The sequence below is a fragment of the Balaenoptera ricei genome, chromosome 7, assembly GCF_028023285.1.
Source record: "Balaenoptera ricei isolate mBalRic1 chromosome 7, mBalRic1.hap2, whole genome shotgun sequence".
NCBI classification, from domain to species: domain Eukaryota; kingdom Metazoa; phylum Chordata; class Mammalia; order Artiodactyla; family Balaenopteridae; genus Balaenoptera; species Balaenoptera ricei.
The window spans coordinates 121,643,854-121,661,699 of record NC_082645.1 but is presented as its reverse complement, the minus strand read 5'-3'; the positions used below and the strand labels follow the sequence as shown (position 1 = coordinate 121,661,699).

General features: G+C 44.0%; 1 protein-coding gene across 3 annotated transcripts in view; it reads right to left on the bottom strand.

The window, feature by feature from the left end:
* SEPTIN2 (septin 2) overlaps positions 1 to 17,846 on the bottom strand; it is a 32,708-nt gene that overhangs the window by 9,472 nt on the left and 5,390 nt on the right. For 2 of the 3 annotated variants that reach the window (XM_059929164.1, XM_059929166.1), the window contains exons 2-9: positions 15,879 to 15,912; positions 14,330 to 14,450; positions 6,262 to 6,348; positions 5,387 to 5,510; positions 4,312 to 4,446; positions 4,031 to 4,148; positions 1,853 to 1,954; positions 1,308 to 1,453 (exon numbers count right to left, since the gene is read on the bottom strand). In XM_059929164.1, coding sequence (XP_059785147.1) covers positions 1,308 to 1,453; positions 1,853 to 1,954; positions 4,031 to 4,148; positions 4,312 to 4,446; positions 5,387 to 5,510; positions 6,262 to 6,348; positions 14,330 to 14,450; positions 15,879 to 15,887 — 842 coding nt within the window. In that variant the 5' untranslated portion in view covers positions 15,888 to 15,912. The remainder of the gene's footprint in view (positions 1 to 1,307; positions 1,454 to 1,852; positions 1,955 to 4,030; positions 4,149 to 4,311; positions 4,447 to 5,386; positions 5,511 to 6,261; positions 6,349 to 14,329; positions 14,451 to 15,878; positions 15,913 to 17,846) is intronic. The other variant, XM_059929165.1, reaches the window with a different exon arrangement.

The following is a 17,846-nucleotide window of genomic DNA, read 5'->3' as shown; positions in this document are numbered from 1 at the left end:
CACAGCACACACACCAGGAACTAAGACCCCAGATTACTTGGTAAACAGTACACAAAGTTGCTGGAATTTCGGGATAAGGGAATGAGGCTGTGGAAACATCTACAGAGGCACATCTCTTTGCTACCACGATAAACAACGCACCAACACACCCAGCTGGGCCACAGGGTCTCTGCCACAAGCACCACCCCTTGCGTGAGGTCACCACAGTGGACAGAGGGAGAGGCACAGAGGCTTTAGGAGATTGTTTAGGTAAACAATGTCTGAAACAGAGCACACTTTTCTAAAAGAACTTACGAAAAACAAGCAATTCAAACATTTGTGACTCAAGCTTAACGTGTATGTCACAAAGAACCTATTAGAGTCACCTGTGGAGAAAACCATAAATCAAAGTACTAATCTTCTGGATGAGATAGAAACAGCACTTTGCATCTTCTAATCATCTTGGAAAACATTTATAGCTTTGGCCCAGCTTTTTCAGATACTTAAGCACTCAGCTCTGAGACAGGATCATGACAGGCAAGGGCCTGTCCCCGGAGGGCCTGGGTGCCCTTTCACACCTGACATGGTGACTGAATTACATCTGACATAACTTGAATGCCAACTTTAATGGTATTTTTAGTGATTTTAAATCACCAAAAATTCCGAAACCAAGTGAGACCTACGTGGCCTGTAGAGCAATTTTTAGTTCTTCAAAATTTATCTGGACCAGCCGTTCTTTGAACTCAGAATTCTGATGAAAGAGGGGTTAGATTTTAGCAACACTCTTTCTTTTAGCCTCTTTATTCAAGGGCAACAGCAATGCATGTTTGTTACTAAATGCACAATTTATTTTTAGAGGAAAAAAGTCTGTTTTTGTAGTCAGGTCCGTTGTAGCTGCTAAGAACCCACTGGAGAAGCTCAAGGCTAACCGGGGCCGCCTCGTGCGAGAGCCTGAGGCTGATGGGCGGTCTGCTGCATTTCAGGGCGGCGGGAGAAGGCTCTCAGGGCCCCAGGCAGCGAAGCCGTCCATTTCCTCACCAGAGCAAGAGGTGTCCTGTGTGTGGTGCAGCCACACCACAGGTGAGGTCTAGTCTACTTGTAGCATCAAAAAGGTCTTTGAGATTAGGAAGGAGAGTGTATTAAGCTACAGGCCCCAGGCGGAAGAGGCTAGTCTGCTACAGTCCCAGAGAGGGGAGGGCCTCTGCACCAAGCGGGGACAGCCCCGCGGCAGGAGCACGACGGAGCCGGCGTGGCTCGCAGGCCCCACGCACACACCCCCCGCCGAAAGCTCTGCCCCCCAAGCCAGCGGGAACGCCGGCGCGCCTCACATCAGCATCGTCCTCAGTTTCAGAAAGTCGTTGTGCTCTGGGTTCTCCACCTCCACGACGCCCCACGGGTAGAGGCGGCCTCTGACTTTCTTGCCTTTGGCTTCAATCAGCTGATTGGATCCAACCACAGAGAATGGGATACTGGCCTAGAAAGAGACACACGGGGTAGACTGGCTCCACACAGGGAACCCCAACGTGCACGGCAAACACAGGAACGCCAGCACAGAATGAGCACGCTGCTGCCAACTACGAGGCCCCCCTGGAAAGCTAGCGGTACACGTCTTACTTGCAAGTGGCAGTTCTTTTCCACATGGGACAAACTGCATGAAATCAAACTAAACCTGCAGTAAGATTTCTAAGCCTCAGGTGACAGCTATGCCAGAATATCTTTAGAGCAAAACTACTACTGTGACCAAGTCTACCTGGCAGCCTCAGAGGTCAAGCCTTCTAAGACTGTGTGCTTTGCCAGCTCTTTCCATCTTAAATGCACTGACTACAGGAAACAGGAGTTAGTTACACTGTGTACTTGGAGACAGAGTTCCTACCTTGAGAAGTCTAGTCTGCTCTTTAAAATCTTCATCTTCATCTGACTCTGCATCAGGTAAGTGATAGATTTTGATGTTATGTTCTTCAATTTCATCCAGAATCTGAAAGAAAGACCAAGCCAGGAGCAACTGTAGCCAACTGCATACTATTTCAGTCAAGTCTAATGCATCATATTAGAAGTATGTCAGAGTTATCCAAATGTCAATAATCATATTGATTAAAATCATTTTCAAATGATTTTACAAACCGCTAAAAAGGTATTCATGCTCGCACTCTGAGGGACCCGCTGTCCAGAATAACAACAACAATGTATCACCACCTTCACTGCACAAAGCAGCAGGCTAATGACAGTCCCGGTACAGCAGGTAAAAGGAGACCACACCACAACCAGCCTCCGGAAGGAGTCCTGCAGGTAGAGAAGGGAGATGCGCCCAGAGGGAACATCTCCTCAAAGGCATGGAGGGGAGGACGCAAGGGTTGTATCTTGGGAATCACAAGAAATCTAGGATGGCTGGAAGGTTAAGACATCTAGTTGGACAGGACAAAGAAACAACTGAGGTGGACAGTTCCCTGAATGCCACCAGGTGAGGGATCTAGGGGTCTGGATTTTATTCAATAGGAAAAAAGTGGTCAGCAGTGTAACCTCACAGTCTGAACTATCAACCAAGTAGTAGAGTAGCCCAGAGGGAAAGGGAAACTGGGCTGCAGTTGAAGTAAGCAGGCATTCACCAGCCAGTCTACTAAGCAGCCAGCGCCCCCAAACCCCCACTGTTGGTGCTCCATCAGATGCGAGGTTGGGGCTCTGCTTTTACTCTCACGCCAGAGTCTGGACCGCCAAGGGAAGGGAGAACACAAGCCAAGTCAGCAGGAAGCACCCCTACTTCAAACCTGCTCCCCAGTTTTTTCCTCCTTAATGTGACCTGAAGGGCCTTGCGTGGTCAAAGATCTTGGACGAACCCATGGTCTGCACTACGTCCGGATTTAAGAAAAGGCCCTCCTCCCCGCACCCTCTCCCCCTTGCAAGCCGACCTTAGTCTGCTCCTAACTGCTCACTCCCCAGTGAGATGGAGAAGCTGAGCAGTGAGCATGAACCTGCTCTGCCTGCTCCCCACCCGGAGCAAGAAAGTGATGGATCAGAGAGAATCACCTCCTCACTGTGGGCGACTGCAAGAAGGACGGGACCATTCTCAGAGACAGGGAGGCGGGCAGGTGTTCTCAGACTGGGAGGGAGGAGCACGCCCACAGGTACAAGGAGGAAACCAGAGAAAGAGAGGGACTGCAGAGGCCCAAGACTTCAAGTCATTTCAGCCTTTGAAATCGGGCCCTAAGAATTCTGGACACAGGATCAGAGATGGGTATAAAGCCTCCTAACCCTGACACCTGCCCCTCCTACCTGTCCGACATTTAATGTAACATCCTGTAAAAGGTGAAGTCCCCTTAAGTGTAAATTGCCAAAACACTTATTGTCAAGCATAAAAATGCCTAAGTTTTCAGGGACTCTTCCAAGGGCCTGAATATTTCCTAAAAAACTGGCAGACACTTGAGACAATAAAGGAAAAGGCTGACAAACATGAGTCCATATAATTTTAAAACTCCGCTTATGGCAGAAGACGTTAAGAGAAACATGAAATAACACAAAAGTCTAACTAGGTGAAATAATCTGCAACGTGACAGTCAATCTCTAAAAATATACAAGTATCTGTAAGTCAATAAAAATGCAATAAAGAGCAGCAAGGCTCTAAAACCCCAGAGAACACGGCAACGGGCTTCAAGCACCATGACAGATACTCAGACCAGCAACCAGGCGAGCACAAATTGCAGCAAGGTGCCATCTCCCATCTCTCAGAAGGGACCCTACGAGCGATGGGAGCACGTCCAGAGCCGCTCCAGGGCCGCAGGGGACCAGGCCCACACTCTGCCTTGGGGGCCGCCAACGGCTACAAGCTTGTTTCGAGGGAAACGCAGCCCTCTTGCAAAAATATAAACGCACACCAGTTCCCTTCTAAGAATTCGTCTGACTTACACAATTGTGAGACGACAGAGGCGCACCGACGCTGACAGCACGGACATCAGCGAGGCCGGCTCCGTGCCAGCCAGGGACTGTGGAACCCACCGCCAGACGCCCCGCCCCCCCCGGCCCGCTCCGGCCCGGCCGCCCCGGCGAGCCCAGCACGCACCCTCTTCTTCAGGCGCTCCCGCTCCTTCAGCGTGAGCGTGTCAGCTTTCGCGATGACAGGCACAATGTTCACCTTGTTGTGTATCGCCTTCATAAACGCAACATCCAAGGGCTTAAGTCTAAAAGTCATGTTTAAGGGAAGAATAAGGAGATCACACTGAATTTTTTTCCCTCAAAATTACCCCAATTCTTATAATACAATATGCAGTTTGGAGGAAAGTTGGAAACCCACATAGTAAACACGAAATCTTAATCAGGTTTCCATGGTAAATGCTTACTTACCCGTGTCCGAAGGGAGAAATGAAGTAAAAGCAACAGTGCACCCTGTTATCGATGATGTGCCGTCTGTTCAGACCACTCTCGTCATGCAGGTACCGTTCAAACTGCTCGTCGATGTAGGAGATGATTGTCTTAAAGCTGAGAGCAACACAGATACGAGCAATCACGGGATGCAAGAGGCAGCTGTCCCCAACGTCCAAGGCCAAACGAGCTGTTCTGTCTCCTGCCTCTCCAGCAGGTGTGATTTAATAATTCAACTGTAAGATGGGAACAGAAAACCGACTCCTAGGTTTGGCAAGACGGAGGCTTTTGGACACTGTGCCAAGAATCATTTCCTTAAGTGTTGAAGGTCAAAAGCCTGGATGGAATAGGTTACAAAGAGGCTGAGCTGACTGACTGAAGACAGTCAGTCGGGGCAGAGTGGGAGCGGAACACGGGTCAAGAACAGGGGAGCTAAGGGGTGCCTGCGGAAGGAAGGGAGAGACCCCCGGTGACGGAGAAAGACGCAAGAAAGCCCTCTCCTTCCTTCCTTCCCTCTTATTAGTGCTGGAAAGTTGGTGCTTTACGTTTATGGGGATTAGAACTAGGAGAGCTTGTACAATGAAAGCATATTCTCTGCAAGGTACAGGGGACAGACCGCTCTTACATTCTACTTCTGGATTTCTTTACTTGTGCAAATGGTGCCAACAAGCAGCCAGTTACAGACACTAGCTCTTGAGCAAGTCTCTTAAGAGATTTCATCTTCTTGAATATGGAAAAGAGAAAGGCTGTACTACCATATCTTGTCCACTGGCCATGGTCCAAATCAACGTGCTTTATTTATACTAGCATTTGCTGTATGGTTGGCTTTGTGATATCAGATCTCACTAGAACGCTCTTACAAAAGAAAATACTCCTTCCCTGTGAAATTCCTCATTTAAAATGCCGTAATTAAAATGACTTAAATTGTCTCATTGTTTTACTATACACAGCTACCCCAAACCCAGCAATCAGTCACCAACATTACAGACTGAAATACGCGGAAACAAGCGTGAGCAGGCACACGGCCTCGTCACCGGCGGGGCTCTGGGGCACGCACCAATCCCTGCAGTTGATGGCGTCCCCGTAGCCTGGCGTGTCCACCACGGTCAGCCGCAGCTTGACCCCTCGCTCTTCAATCTCAACAGTTGAAGCCTCAATTTGGACAGTTCTTTCAATTTTCTCTAAAAAAAAAAAGAAGAAGCAAACGTAATAAGAGAACGTACCTTAAAATAGAACCAGTTTGCAAAAATGAGAAATTACCTGTTAGTTACTTTATTATTAAACAAATGACTCAGAAGTTCACTATCTCTCTTTAAGGACAGTTCTCAGAAGGTAACATGAGGACTGTGTAAAAATGACCCAGGGTCAGCACGGGAAACATCGCAGCTAAGATTAAAGGGCTGCTTGGGAGTTGAAAATTATAATTTCTGATTCCTGGGGCAAAAAGAACAATTAATGAATCCATTTAAAAACTGTCCAAGGGCTGCAGTCGTGTTGTGGTGGCCCAAGTCCCAGACTGATGTATGCACAGTTCATTCACTCAACAGCCTCACAAAGCCCAGTGTCCAGTGCTGGACGCTCACACCTAGGGGAAGAGGTCAGACGACACCTGTGCCCACAGAAATCTTCTGTGTATGCCGGTTTTTTCATGAGAACACTGATCCTCCCATCAAACATACAACATAGGCAGGAACTATTGCACTTTGTAGACAAAGACGACAAGCTTGGAGAAGATGGACCATGGTACATGGTCAGAGTGTGTATAATCGAGATCCAAGGACATCAGGTGCAGCACACCTTTCCCTACCTGACTGACGTTCTCCTTCTGTCTACAGCCAAACAAAAACAAACAAAACACAAAGCTAAGGCACAAAATACTAATTATGCACTCTGTAGCAGCTTTCATGTAGTGCAGCATGGAAACTTCTGTACCTGCAGCTCCAGGTATGACTCTTTCTGGGTAGAGGTCAGTCAGGAAGAGGCTGTTTATGAGAGTTGATTTTCCGAGACCCGATTCACCTTGAAACAAAAAGGAAATTGATGTCGTGACGTTATATGTGTGACACAGTCAAATCTGTTGAGTGTTTACGTGAGGCCCGGCCCTGGACTAAGTGCCTCACAAACATCCGTCTCTGCATCCCATGTGACGACCGTGAAAATGGCACAACCCTCCCGGTCCCACTGATGGGGGAATAGGGGCTCCAAGGTCAGTAGCCTGTGCGCTCAGTGCTGTCCGGAGCAAGGCCTCAACTGGAATCCAGGTCTGTGACGCTCCAGAATCCGTTAAGATCATTAACACAATGTGACCTCTTCCCAAATATGTGGAATGGACTTGAGGTGGGTTTTTATTTTTTGAGAAAAGGAATGCACAGTAGGTTTTCAGGTATGGGCTCCGCTAAGCCTTAAATTCATCACGTTTCAGAGAACTGAACACACACAACACCGTCAACACCACCCAGCTTCCCAAGCTGTGGGATCAGGGCACGGAGGATGGATGGACAGCTAACCCTTGCACACAACCGGTCCGCCACCTCCCCGGTGACAGCAAGGCAGGAGCAGGCCCCCTGCCCTCTTCCTGTTTCACTCACAGCCCCGCATCCCACCGCTGGCAACCACCGCACGTCAGGCAACTTCCTGCTCACTCTGCTGAGTGTAACGCGACCAATTCAGGCAGCGCATAGCCACTCAAGCATTTAACGAGTTAAAAATTCCACTTAAACCACTGTGTATCACGTATTCTGAATATTTGAAGTTTAACTTCAAAGAAGATGCAAAATACCAAAAATTAAAATTTCTATTCCAAGGAAGCATGAACAGATTTCAACACTTTACTGGAAGTCATCATCTAAGGCTTAAGTTTGCATGTATTGGTCCGACTGTCCCCTGGGCACCTTGGTGTGACCCCCCCCCCCCCCTCTGCTAAGTGCCTGCACAGCCTGTGGAAGGAGCATACATCTGATTTAAAAATTACCTCTGGGAAAATCAAGAACAGAAGATTGAATCTGAAATTTGTAGACATACACAATTAGGACTGCACTTTAACTAGACTGCAATTTTCATAGATGAAAAGGAACATTAAAAGGACAAAAACAGAATTACATTTTGAACATGTCCAAATATGAGAGCAAGAATATGACTAAATACACACTATCCCAGCAAGCTGTCCTTTTAATAGAGTGTCCAGAAACGCCCTTTTACACATTCACTACGTTTGCAGGGGACGTTACCAGGATGTGCCAAGTCCTCTCCCCGAGTGCCGGGCACAGGTGTAGGTGCGGGGACCCAGCGGACAACAGGACAGGTGAGTCCCTGCTCCCACGGAGCCTGGCAGTCCAGCAGGGGAAGATGACAGGCAAAGCCACTGTCACCGACTGAATGGTGAGAGCTGTAACTAATACAGCTGAAAAGGGACCAAGGCCAGAAGACAGCTGAGCAAATGTGTCTGAGTGGAGATGGCTGATTCTAAATTATGAATCTTAATTTTAAAGGTATAAGTGATTATTTCACTTGGAATAGCTTTTGGGTAACATCTACAAATAATCTGCTTATTAACTCAGAACATGATGCCACCCTTGGGCTGAATCTCTGAGCACACCTAGCTTTGCTCTGTTCTAATACTTTCACTAGTATCTCTATCCCAGCTGGGAGTGTCCCAAATAGGTGCCTTTAGATGGGGGAAACAAGACAGGCATGAAGGTGTGGACCAGTATAAATCCATCACCATCCAAACATTCTAACACAAAACAAACAGCACGCCCTCTCCGCTGTGTCTGGCAGCTTTCGCTCAGCATACAATTAATTAGCTTCTGAGGGTGGTCCGTGCTCCTGCCCCTGTTGGTAGCCTGTTTCTCTGCACTGCCGAGCCATGTTCTGTCGTGTGGATACAACACAACCTGCTGCTGGACAGACACCTGAGCTATGTCCAGAAAACTGGCTTCGAGCATTCACACACAGTCTGTGACGTGCTATCACTTCTCTTGGGTAAACACCGAGGAGGGGACCGCTGAGTCGCAGGGTGCGCGTGTAACTGTGAAGAAAGGGCACACTTTGCCTGCTCACCAGCTGCTCCACTGCTAACACTTGCACTGCCTGCCTGTAGCACTTCAGCCAGTCTGGAGGGTATGCAGGGCTACCTCATGGTGGTGTTCACGTGTGTTTCCCTGATGACTGAAGAGGACGTCATTGTGTGTTTACCACCCATCTGTTTACCTCCCGTGAAATGTCTCTTCAAATCTTTTGACCCTTTTTGTAATTGGGTCATTTGTCTTCTAACTAAGCCTGTGAAAATTTTTATATTCTAGATGTAAGTCCTGTGTCGCATAAACTACGATATGAATACTTGCTCAGTTTATGGCCTATCTTCTTACTGGTGCCTTTAGAAGAAGGCAAATCTTGAGTGAAGCACAACGTATTATTTTCTTTTGTGACTACTGCTCTTCGTGTCCTAAGCAATCTGCGTGCTCCAAAGTCATAAACGTTTTTAAAGCAATTTTCTCCTAGACTTTTTATAGCTTTCCAACTAGGTCAACAATCCATTCTGAGTTCATTGCTGATGTTCAGTGTGAAGGAGGGGCTAGAGTTCATTTTTTTCCCAAACAATCAAGCAATTGCTACAGCACTATTTGTAAAAAGACTAACCTTTTTCCCATGCTGAATTACCTTGGCACTTTAGTCAAAAATCAGCTGACCGTATACATGCGGTCTGGGCTGTTATTTTATGCAGTTGATCTCTATGCCTACCTTACACACTGCTGTGGATTTTGTTGGAAATCAGATTGTTGTCAAATTCTAGGCCCTCTGCATTTACATTTGCACTTTAGAATCAGATCGTTAATTCCTGTTTTTCAAAAGTCTGCTGTGATTTTGACAGGGATTTAATTGACTCTATGGATCAGTTTGGGGAGGTAGGACATCTGAAGAGTCCCACTCCACGAGTGGGTGAGGTCTCGCAACTCAGTCAGCTTTCCTTTGGTTTTTTCAGCTGTGTTTTGAAGTTTTCAGTGTTGGTCTTGCACACATTTTGTTAAAAAAATTTTTTTAAGTTTAATACTTTAAAAAAAAAATTTATTTATTTTTATTTTTGTCTGTGCTGGGTCTATAGTTGCGGCATGTGGGATCTTTTTGTTGCGGTCCGAGTGCTCAGTAGTTGCAGCGCGCGGGCTTAGCTGCCCCGCGGCATGTGGGATCTTAGTTCCCCGACCAGGGATTGAACCCGCGTCCCCTGCATTGGAAGGCAGATCCTTAACCACTGGACTGCCAGGGAAGTCCCCACATTTTGTTATATTATCCCTAAGCAGTATGTACCTTTTGTATTACTATAAATGGTACTGTCTTTTAAAAAGATTTTATCATTGTAATTGTTTTTGATATTGTATTTCTATGTTCATTTTTAAATTACTTGCTGGTAATTACAGAAATAAAGTTGACTTTTGTATATTGACCGGAACCTGCAATCTTGCTAAACTTTACCTATTAGATCTAGCAGCTTTGTAGTTTTCTTATGATTTTAACATACACAAATCATGTTATTTGCCATTAAGGAGACTGTACTTCTTTCTCTCAGTTTTTCACAAGTAAGAGTAATGCTAACTGTAGGTATTTCCCCTTTAGGACCAAAGTGATTCATTTCCAGTGTTAATCCACACATTCCTGCGATCAACCCCATTCGTTTAGGATGCACAGTCAGTCCTGCCATGACACTTGCTTTGAAAGTGACAATTTGTTCCAACACAACTGATATATTATGTAACAATTTCAGCATAATACAAATGTTGCATTTACTTATGTGTGATTTCACTGGTGAGAAACTAGGTCTACCCAGCAGAATCAAGCCACAAAGGAACACTCCCAAGGCATACACCACAGCTACCAGCTGATGTATTACAAGCCACAGCCACTCACCTCCAGTGTCCCAACTGTCCACCCATCCTCAGACAGCCCTCCTTCCACAACCTCACAATAACACACAGGCTGCAACCGTCCTGATGCCCACTTTCACAAACTTCAGTTCAGTGGCTTATGTGGTGTAGTAATTTTGATTTCTTAACCATTTAACGTGTGAAACTGAGATCATTTTTACTATGTTCCTAACACGTCACTGAGGAAGGTTTTGAGTGTTGGGTCCCTATTTTCCCCGCATGGTGATTTTTTAGCAACACACATATATTGTGTTACAGTAGAACTGACTGTATTAAGGGCTCGCTACAATTTTATTAAGGTGTCTGTGTCTAGGCTCATGAGGAATTAAGTCTACTTTTCTCATCATTTGCAACAGGGCAGTGCTTGGCCTAATACTCTCCTAATGCAGAGCATGTCTGGTGAATGTTCCACGCGCCTTCGAAGAACGGGTGTCCTGCAGCCGTTCAGCACAGTGCTCCGCACGTCAGCTGGGCTGTACTGTTTGACAGCATAACTTAAACATTCCACAACACTACTGACTTTGTATCTGCTTCATAAGTTACTGTGAGGCGTGTCAAAAACTCCTGTCCTCACAGATTTATCTTTCTCCCATCAGACTCTGCGTCATGCATATTTTAGACGACGTTTTGAACAGATCCCTTTCTCATTATGATATAAAGTTCTTCCTCTCTGGGAATATTCAGGTAGTAGACCTAAAGTCTGCTTTGTCTGATAGTAATTCAGCCACTTCAGCTTTATGACTGGGGCTTGTATCACAATGTCCCATACTTTTATTTTTAATGAAAAGGGTTTGTCCTGTAGACAACAGGAGGTCATTTAGTCTGATAACGCCTACCTTTCCCTTATACTTTGCCTTGTCCATTTACACATAATTATCGACAAGGCTGTGCTCAAGCCTGCCATCTTGCTGCCCTTTTTCTATTGTCTCATCTATCCTTTTTTCTTTTCCTGCTTTCTTTTGGACTGAATACTTTTTTATATTCTATTTTATCAAAGCTATTGGCTTTTAGCCAAATTTTTAGTTTTCTAGTGGATGCTCTTAAGTTCACAATGGCACCATTAATCCAGCATCTTCCTTTCAATAATGTTCTATCACCTCACACGTAATGTAAGAAGTTCACAGCTGCACACTTCTACTCACCCTCTGTCCTCTGTGCTATCCTTGTTCATTTTATTCCTACATGTTACACACTATCAATTATCTTTGAAAGAAATTAAAAAGCAAGAAGTCTTACTTTTACCAACACATGTGCCATTTCCAGTGCTCTCCCTTCTGTGCCAACTTGAAAACCTCATTTAATCTTCCTTACAGTATACGTCTGATACCAATAAATTCTTTCCGCTTATTTATCTGAAGATGTCTTTATCTTCTTTTTAACCTTCATTTTTAAAGGTTATTTTTGACAAACACAGAATTCTAGGCTGATACTTTTATATTTTCAGTACTTTAAACTGTCATTCCACACGGCTTACATTATTCCTGATGAGCAGTCAGTGGTCTTTCTTACCTCTGACCCTATGTAATGTTTTCTTTTTTTCTGGCTTCTTGTAAGATTTTTCCATTTATCAGTGGTTTTCACCATCTGATTACATGCCCTGGTGTGCTTTTCTTTGTATTTATTCTGCTTGGTGTTTTAGTTTGGATGCTTTCTATTGCCCCAGTTCTTCTGCAGTGTACAATTTGCTGTTAGGCCCATCAGAAAATTTTTCATCTCAGACGTTGTATACACTTTTTAACCTCTAGAAGTTCCATTTTGTTCTTTTCTGGATCTGTTTCTACTGCTTGATCTCTGTCCTGGTTATGGGTCATTTTTTTCCCCTTCTCTGCATATCCAGGAACTTTTTACTGGATGCTTAGTATTGTGAAGGTTATACTGTAAGTGTCTAGATTTTAATGTCCTTCTTTAATGAGTGATGGGTTTTTGTCCTGGCAAGTAGGTAATTCATTTGTAAACAAGCTTGATCCTTTCAAGGTTCGTTTATAAGCTTTGTTAGACAGGGTTTAGAACAGCCTTTATGTGAGTTTAGCCCTACTCCTAAGCAAGGACTTTCCTGAATGTCATGGGTGTTCAGTAAGATTTCCCCCCTGGTTGGCTGGAATTCCAATGTCTCCTTGACCCCTTTCCGGCTCTCCAACTCCATGCAGTCTCCTTCCTGGTGGTTCTATTTTGCTTGGCTTCATGGAGGCTTCCCCTACCCATATACAAGTTACTGTTCAGCCATGGTGCCAAAAGGAACCCCAGTGCAGATGTGTGAAGTCGTTCTCTTCTGTGGAACTCTGCCTGCTACCTCAGCTTCCCCGAACTGTGGTCTCATTCTTTAGCCGAGACTAACCGTGTTAGGTTTACTCCTCCATGGGAAAAGGGCAGGTGAATGGCAGAAAGCTGGAGTAACTTTATAGTTCATAGAATTTTTTTTCCTTCTCTCAAGGACCAAAGTCCTGCATTGCCTGTTCAGTGTCTTAAAAGGGCTGTTTCTTATATCTTGCCGAGCCTTCTGCTTATTCAGGTCAAGAGGACTAGTCTGGTACAGCTTTTTCCGGGTTTGGCAAACTGTGGCTCTCCTGCAAATCTAGCCCTCTACCACATGAACAAAACAGAGCTTCACTGGGACAGCTATGCCTGTTTGTTCATGCGTCGTCATGCGTCGTCACTGTCGTGGAGCTCACAGCTGCACCAAAAGCTGTAATGCTCACAAAGCCTTAAATATTTACTATCTGACCCTTTACAGAAAGAGCTTTTCAACCCCTGAGTTATTCTATCAGGGCCAGAAGTAATTGTCTGTTTTTAAAGCTCTAAATTAAGTAACCGTGTGACAGACTGCACTGTGTTTCTCTTTTCTACCAGGAACCGGAATTTGCATTATTAACATCATCATGTAATTGTGCTCCTAAAACATGTCACCATTCACTTCTCTGGGCCTAGGGTCCCACAGTTTTTTTCATCTCAGATTTGTGAACTGTTTATCCCAGGAAACAATCGTTTGTCCCACTCATGCATGACCACCCATCAAGCTTTTCCAGTGGCTACCTCAGCATTTGGGGAGAATTTTGTGATTTTCAGGAATGAAATAAAATGTGATATAGTAAGCAGAATTAATAGTTCATCAAGTTAAGTTTGTTATGGACACAACAACTTGTTAAGTTCTGTTATGAAACAGAATATATATGCTATAATCCATGATAAAATATATCTGATATAATAGAAATTTCAGGTAACCACTCAATTTCAAACGACTTTAAGTACTTATTTTAAAATACGTGTGTGTAGTAAGAATTGTTCCTTGTTTAAAATATACCCACCAGAAAAAGTTGAACAGTTCTTTTTATGAGTATTAAATAAACACGCTTCTGGTTAATTATAAGTATTTGTCATCTTTCAAGTGTAACAAATTACTGTAAAATCCAGAGGCCTAAACCAACAACAAACATTTATCGTCTCATGGACTCTTTGGGTCAGGGGTTCGGGAGTGTCTAAGGTGGGCGGTGATGGCTTGAGGGTCTCTCTGTGGTGACAGTGATGTTGGCCAGGATGGCAGTCACCAGCAGGCTTAACTAGGGCTAGAGGACATTTCTGAGACGGTCACTACACGGTTACTGGCGGGCCTCAGTGCCTTGCCTTGCAGGACTTCTCTATGAGGTGTCCCGAGAGTGACTGATTCAAGAGAAGGCAAGGCACAGGCCGCAGTGCCTATGACCCAGTCTCCACGGCACACACCTTCATCTCCACAACGTCCTACTGGCTACACGAGTGAGCCCTGCTCAGTGGGGAAGGGGCTAGAAAGCGTCATGGACACCAGGCAGCAAGGATTTGGGGGGTGGGAGGGGGGGCTTCAGAGGCCAGCTGTCACACTGAGCAAACACTTTCACTACATACAAGCAAGGAAATGACAGAAAAATTATAATTCTGCACTTCAGCAAAATTTTCTAAAGAAGTTTTTTTTTCAAATTCCCAAGTTATTTGACTCCGTCAACAAAGGAATCTTCCCTGTGACTTTATAGGTCACGTTATTATACTCCACAGGTTGGGAAAAGGAGATACCCACATAATTAATAACTTGAGAGTACAAGTTAATTTCTTACCAACCACCATTAGCGTGAATTCAAAACCTTTTTTCACTGATTTTCGATGAACTTGATTGGGAAGATTTGCAAATCCAACATAGCCAGGAGTTTCTGGATTTATAAATTGAGTTGGTTGTTGCTAAAAAAAAAGAACAAATAAACACCTTATTAGTTGCTTTTAAGACATTATTAAACCTGTGACAAACATAGATATCATTAGTTCTCACAAATCAAAAAAGTATACACATAAATCGATACTTCCAAAAAGTCACTGCTATCAGAAAACTGATGGTATTCATTTGAAAATATTTAAAAAAGAAGAAAAACCAATCCAGTATCATTTCATGCCTACATGCTGACCTAAAATAACATTTCTGTTAAGCAATTAAGCAATACATAAAAGATACATGCTTAGTTCATCTTAGTACAATTTCAAATCTCAACTTAAAAAATTGTCTATAGAGTTGAAGGAAAATCTGTCAGACGTACAAAGTAAGGCCACACTTACAGTGGTCTCATTCAACAAACTTCGCTAAGGTACAGCTTCCAAAGTAAAGACTTCGTGTACCAGGAGTGGTGCACTTGTGAAAAGTAGCCAGGAAACAGTCACGTCTCTTGCTGCATTCCTAGCTCAATGGGACCGAGCCCCACCAAGGGTGAGGCAGCCCACTTAGGGGTGGGATTCTGAGAATCTAGCTTCACAGACCAAGAGAAAGAAGACTGAGAGTGAGAAAGGGGTCACGGCGGACGCCGCTGAAGTGTCAATATTCCTTGACAGATGGATACCTGACACAAGGAGATTCAAAAAAGTATAGTAAAACAGTGAAATCTAGGCTATGATATACTAAAAATGGGAAGAAATAAAAAAAGATACAGCAATTGATTTATTAAATGTAAAAGGCAAGATTTAGAATAGTATTTCCTTTAAGGTTACCTTTTGTAAATATATAGTCACACATGCAAAAAGAATATTCACAAAACGTTACAAGCAGTTATTCTGAATAATGGAATTATGGCTAATTTTTATTTTCTTTTTCGCTTATCAAAGTTCCACACTGACACTTGTATAAAAAATGAAAATCACTATGACTGCGCATCACAGTAAGAAACACCCGAAGACTTAAAAATAAAAGGTAAAGAGAAACAATAATCTTGCAATTTTAACTACAAGTTCTGCTTTTCTCAGCATGTCTTTTAGAACCTATTCCTTTCCGGGCTCTGGGCTAATTTGCAACAGCTGACGTAAGCCAATTTATCAAGTCTGAGAACCCCATAAATTTCATCATGATGAATTATTACAATTTTAAAATTATTACTTGACTGGTCTGCTGGGAATGATCTAGGGAGGCTAAATGTATTGTCACTAATGTTTTTAGAAACAAATTGAAAATCTGAAAAAAGCAAGCTCACAGCTTTTAGGATGACTGTTAAATTAGAACTCTGTCTTAATGAATCAAATATCAGTTATATTAAAAATAATGAATCATAAAAATCTTGACTATAAAAGGTTTCAAACCATAAAGCAGTTTCTCCTTATACTGTAGATGCATGAAGTGTGATCTCTTACCTTAGACATCTTTAGTGAAGTTTTGTCAATCTGTCTAAAAAAAAGAAAAATACAGGTACGTCCATACACATATACAATAACATGAACTGATATGTAAAAAGGCTTACATGAGGCATCAATAGCTTCTGTTTCACTCAGCTTCTCATTACGTCAAATACTTCCCCAGAAATGATGAAATTATCACCTCATTATATAAATTAGATATAAAAAATTAAGCTAATGAAAGCGACCATCTATACACATGTATACATATATACATTCCATGTCTTCAACAATACCTTTTTTAGTACTGATTATGCGTTAGGCACTACGGAGCAACAGGAGAAAAAGACAAATTCCCATAACCTCTGGAATTATGTAATTTCCTTTCTCTCTTTGAAAGCTTTGTACAAGGAAGGGGTGCCTGTCGGAGCCCATCTGTCTGCTGTGTGCTGGAGACTTCCTGAGCTCCTGAGAACTGGACCTTGACACTGGGGCACACACAGCAACACAACTACACTTACAAGTAAAGGAAAAAGGACTGAAGGCACCTGAGTGCTCGAGAAGTGTGACGATAGTTCTGAAGCCTCGGGAGATGTGGGGTCTGCTGGCTAACCTTTGGTGGCAAAGTCAAGAGATGTGAATGCAGTCAAATTTGATTCCTTCTGGCGCTTAGAAACTTATGAGAAAACTTCTTTCACTTTCTTGCCTCCCTATTTCCCCCAGACTGAAACATTCCTGAATACTGCACGCCCCCAAGTTTCCTTTTTGAATGGACATGTTCCCAAACCACCTCTGAAAAAATGCTTAACCAAGGTCAAGACAGCAGTAGCATGTGTAACTCTCTAGCTCTGTGGTACGACATCATAGAAGGTAAGGATACAGTCTTGGTTCTCCCTCTCATCCGTCTGGCAGGAACTAGAGGGGAAGAGGGGGAGGGGTCTGCAAACTGCTTCGTGCTCTGACAGATCATCACTAAAGGCGGGGAAGGAGTACTGGGTGCAGGCTCGTGTGCAAAGGAAGGACCACTTCTGACTAAGGAGACAGGTAAAGCTCCATCTAGGTTGTCCAAAATGCTTCAACCTAGGCAGCAGAATCAAGGCAAGCTTCCAGGACAGCAGAAACGCTAGGCAGCAAGAGAAGCAGAAGATGAAGGGTTCCTAGAAGGAAGAACCAGAAAGGAAGGAAAAGAATACAGTGAACCCTGGAAGAGCTTGGGAACAGAGACCTTGGGTGTGAGGACTCGAGGGCTAAGGTGACAGGCCCATGTGAGTGTGCCCTCGTCCCCCTGCCTCCAAGATGAGCTCAACAGCCAAGCTGCAGGAGGAGGAAGACAACACCTGGAACCAAGAAACGGTATCGCTATGATGAAGATGCAAGCACAGTAATTCAAACACAACTTTCTGGACCTAAAATCCACCATTTTCAAACCCAAACTGCTGTAGCTGAACTAAATGAAAGGTCACAGTAGAGACTCGGAATGTGACATGGAAGACCAAATATCAGAAATCTTAGTGCACAAGGCAAACAGCAGGGAGAGAAATCATGGGTAAAAGACAGCCTCAGAGACAAAATCTAGGAAATCTACCTGTTAACAGTAAGAGTTCCCATAAGTAACAGGGGAAGTTGGAGGAAAAGAAAACAGTAATAACAGAAGAAAAATTTCCCAGGAAGAGCAATCCCAGAGTTTCCCTGGGACTGTGTACTACACGAGTGACTTAAGATCTCTTGAATAGAAGGAACATCCTAGGGGAGCACTATTCATAGTCCAGAATTTAAAATATTAAACTTCCTCAGCAAAACCTCAGAGTTGGGGGCAGGAGTGACAGCAGAGAGGTAAAACTTTCAAGAGGGAGAAGGGAGCAGTCAGTTGGAAAATAGATAGATGGTCCTGGCAGAAGAAGCAGCGGACACTTTGTTTTAAATAATAAAGAGGTAAGTGTCCGATAACGAAAAAAAAGGAGAAGGTAGCCATTAAAAAAAACTTAC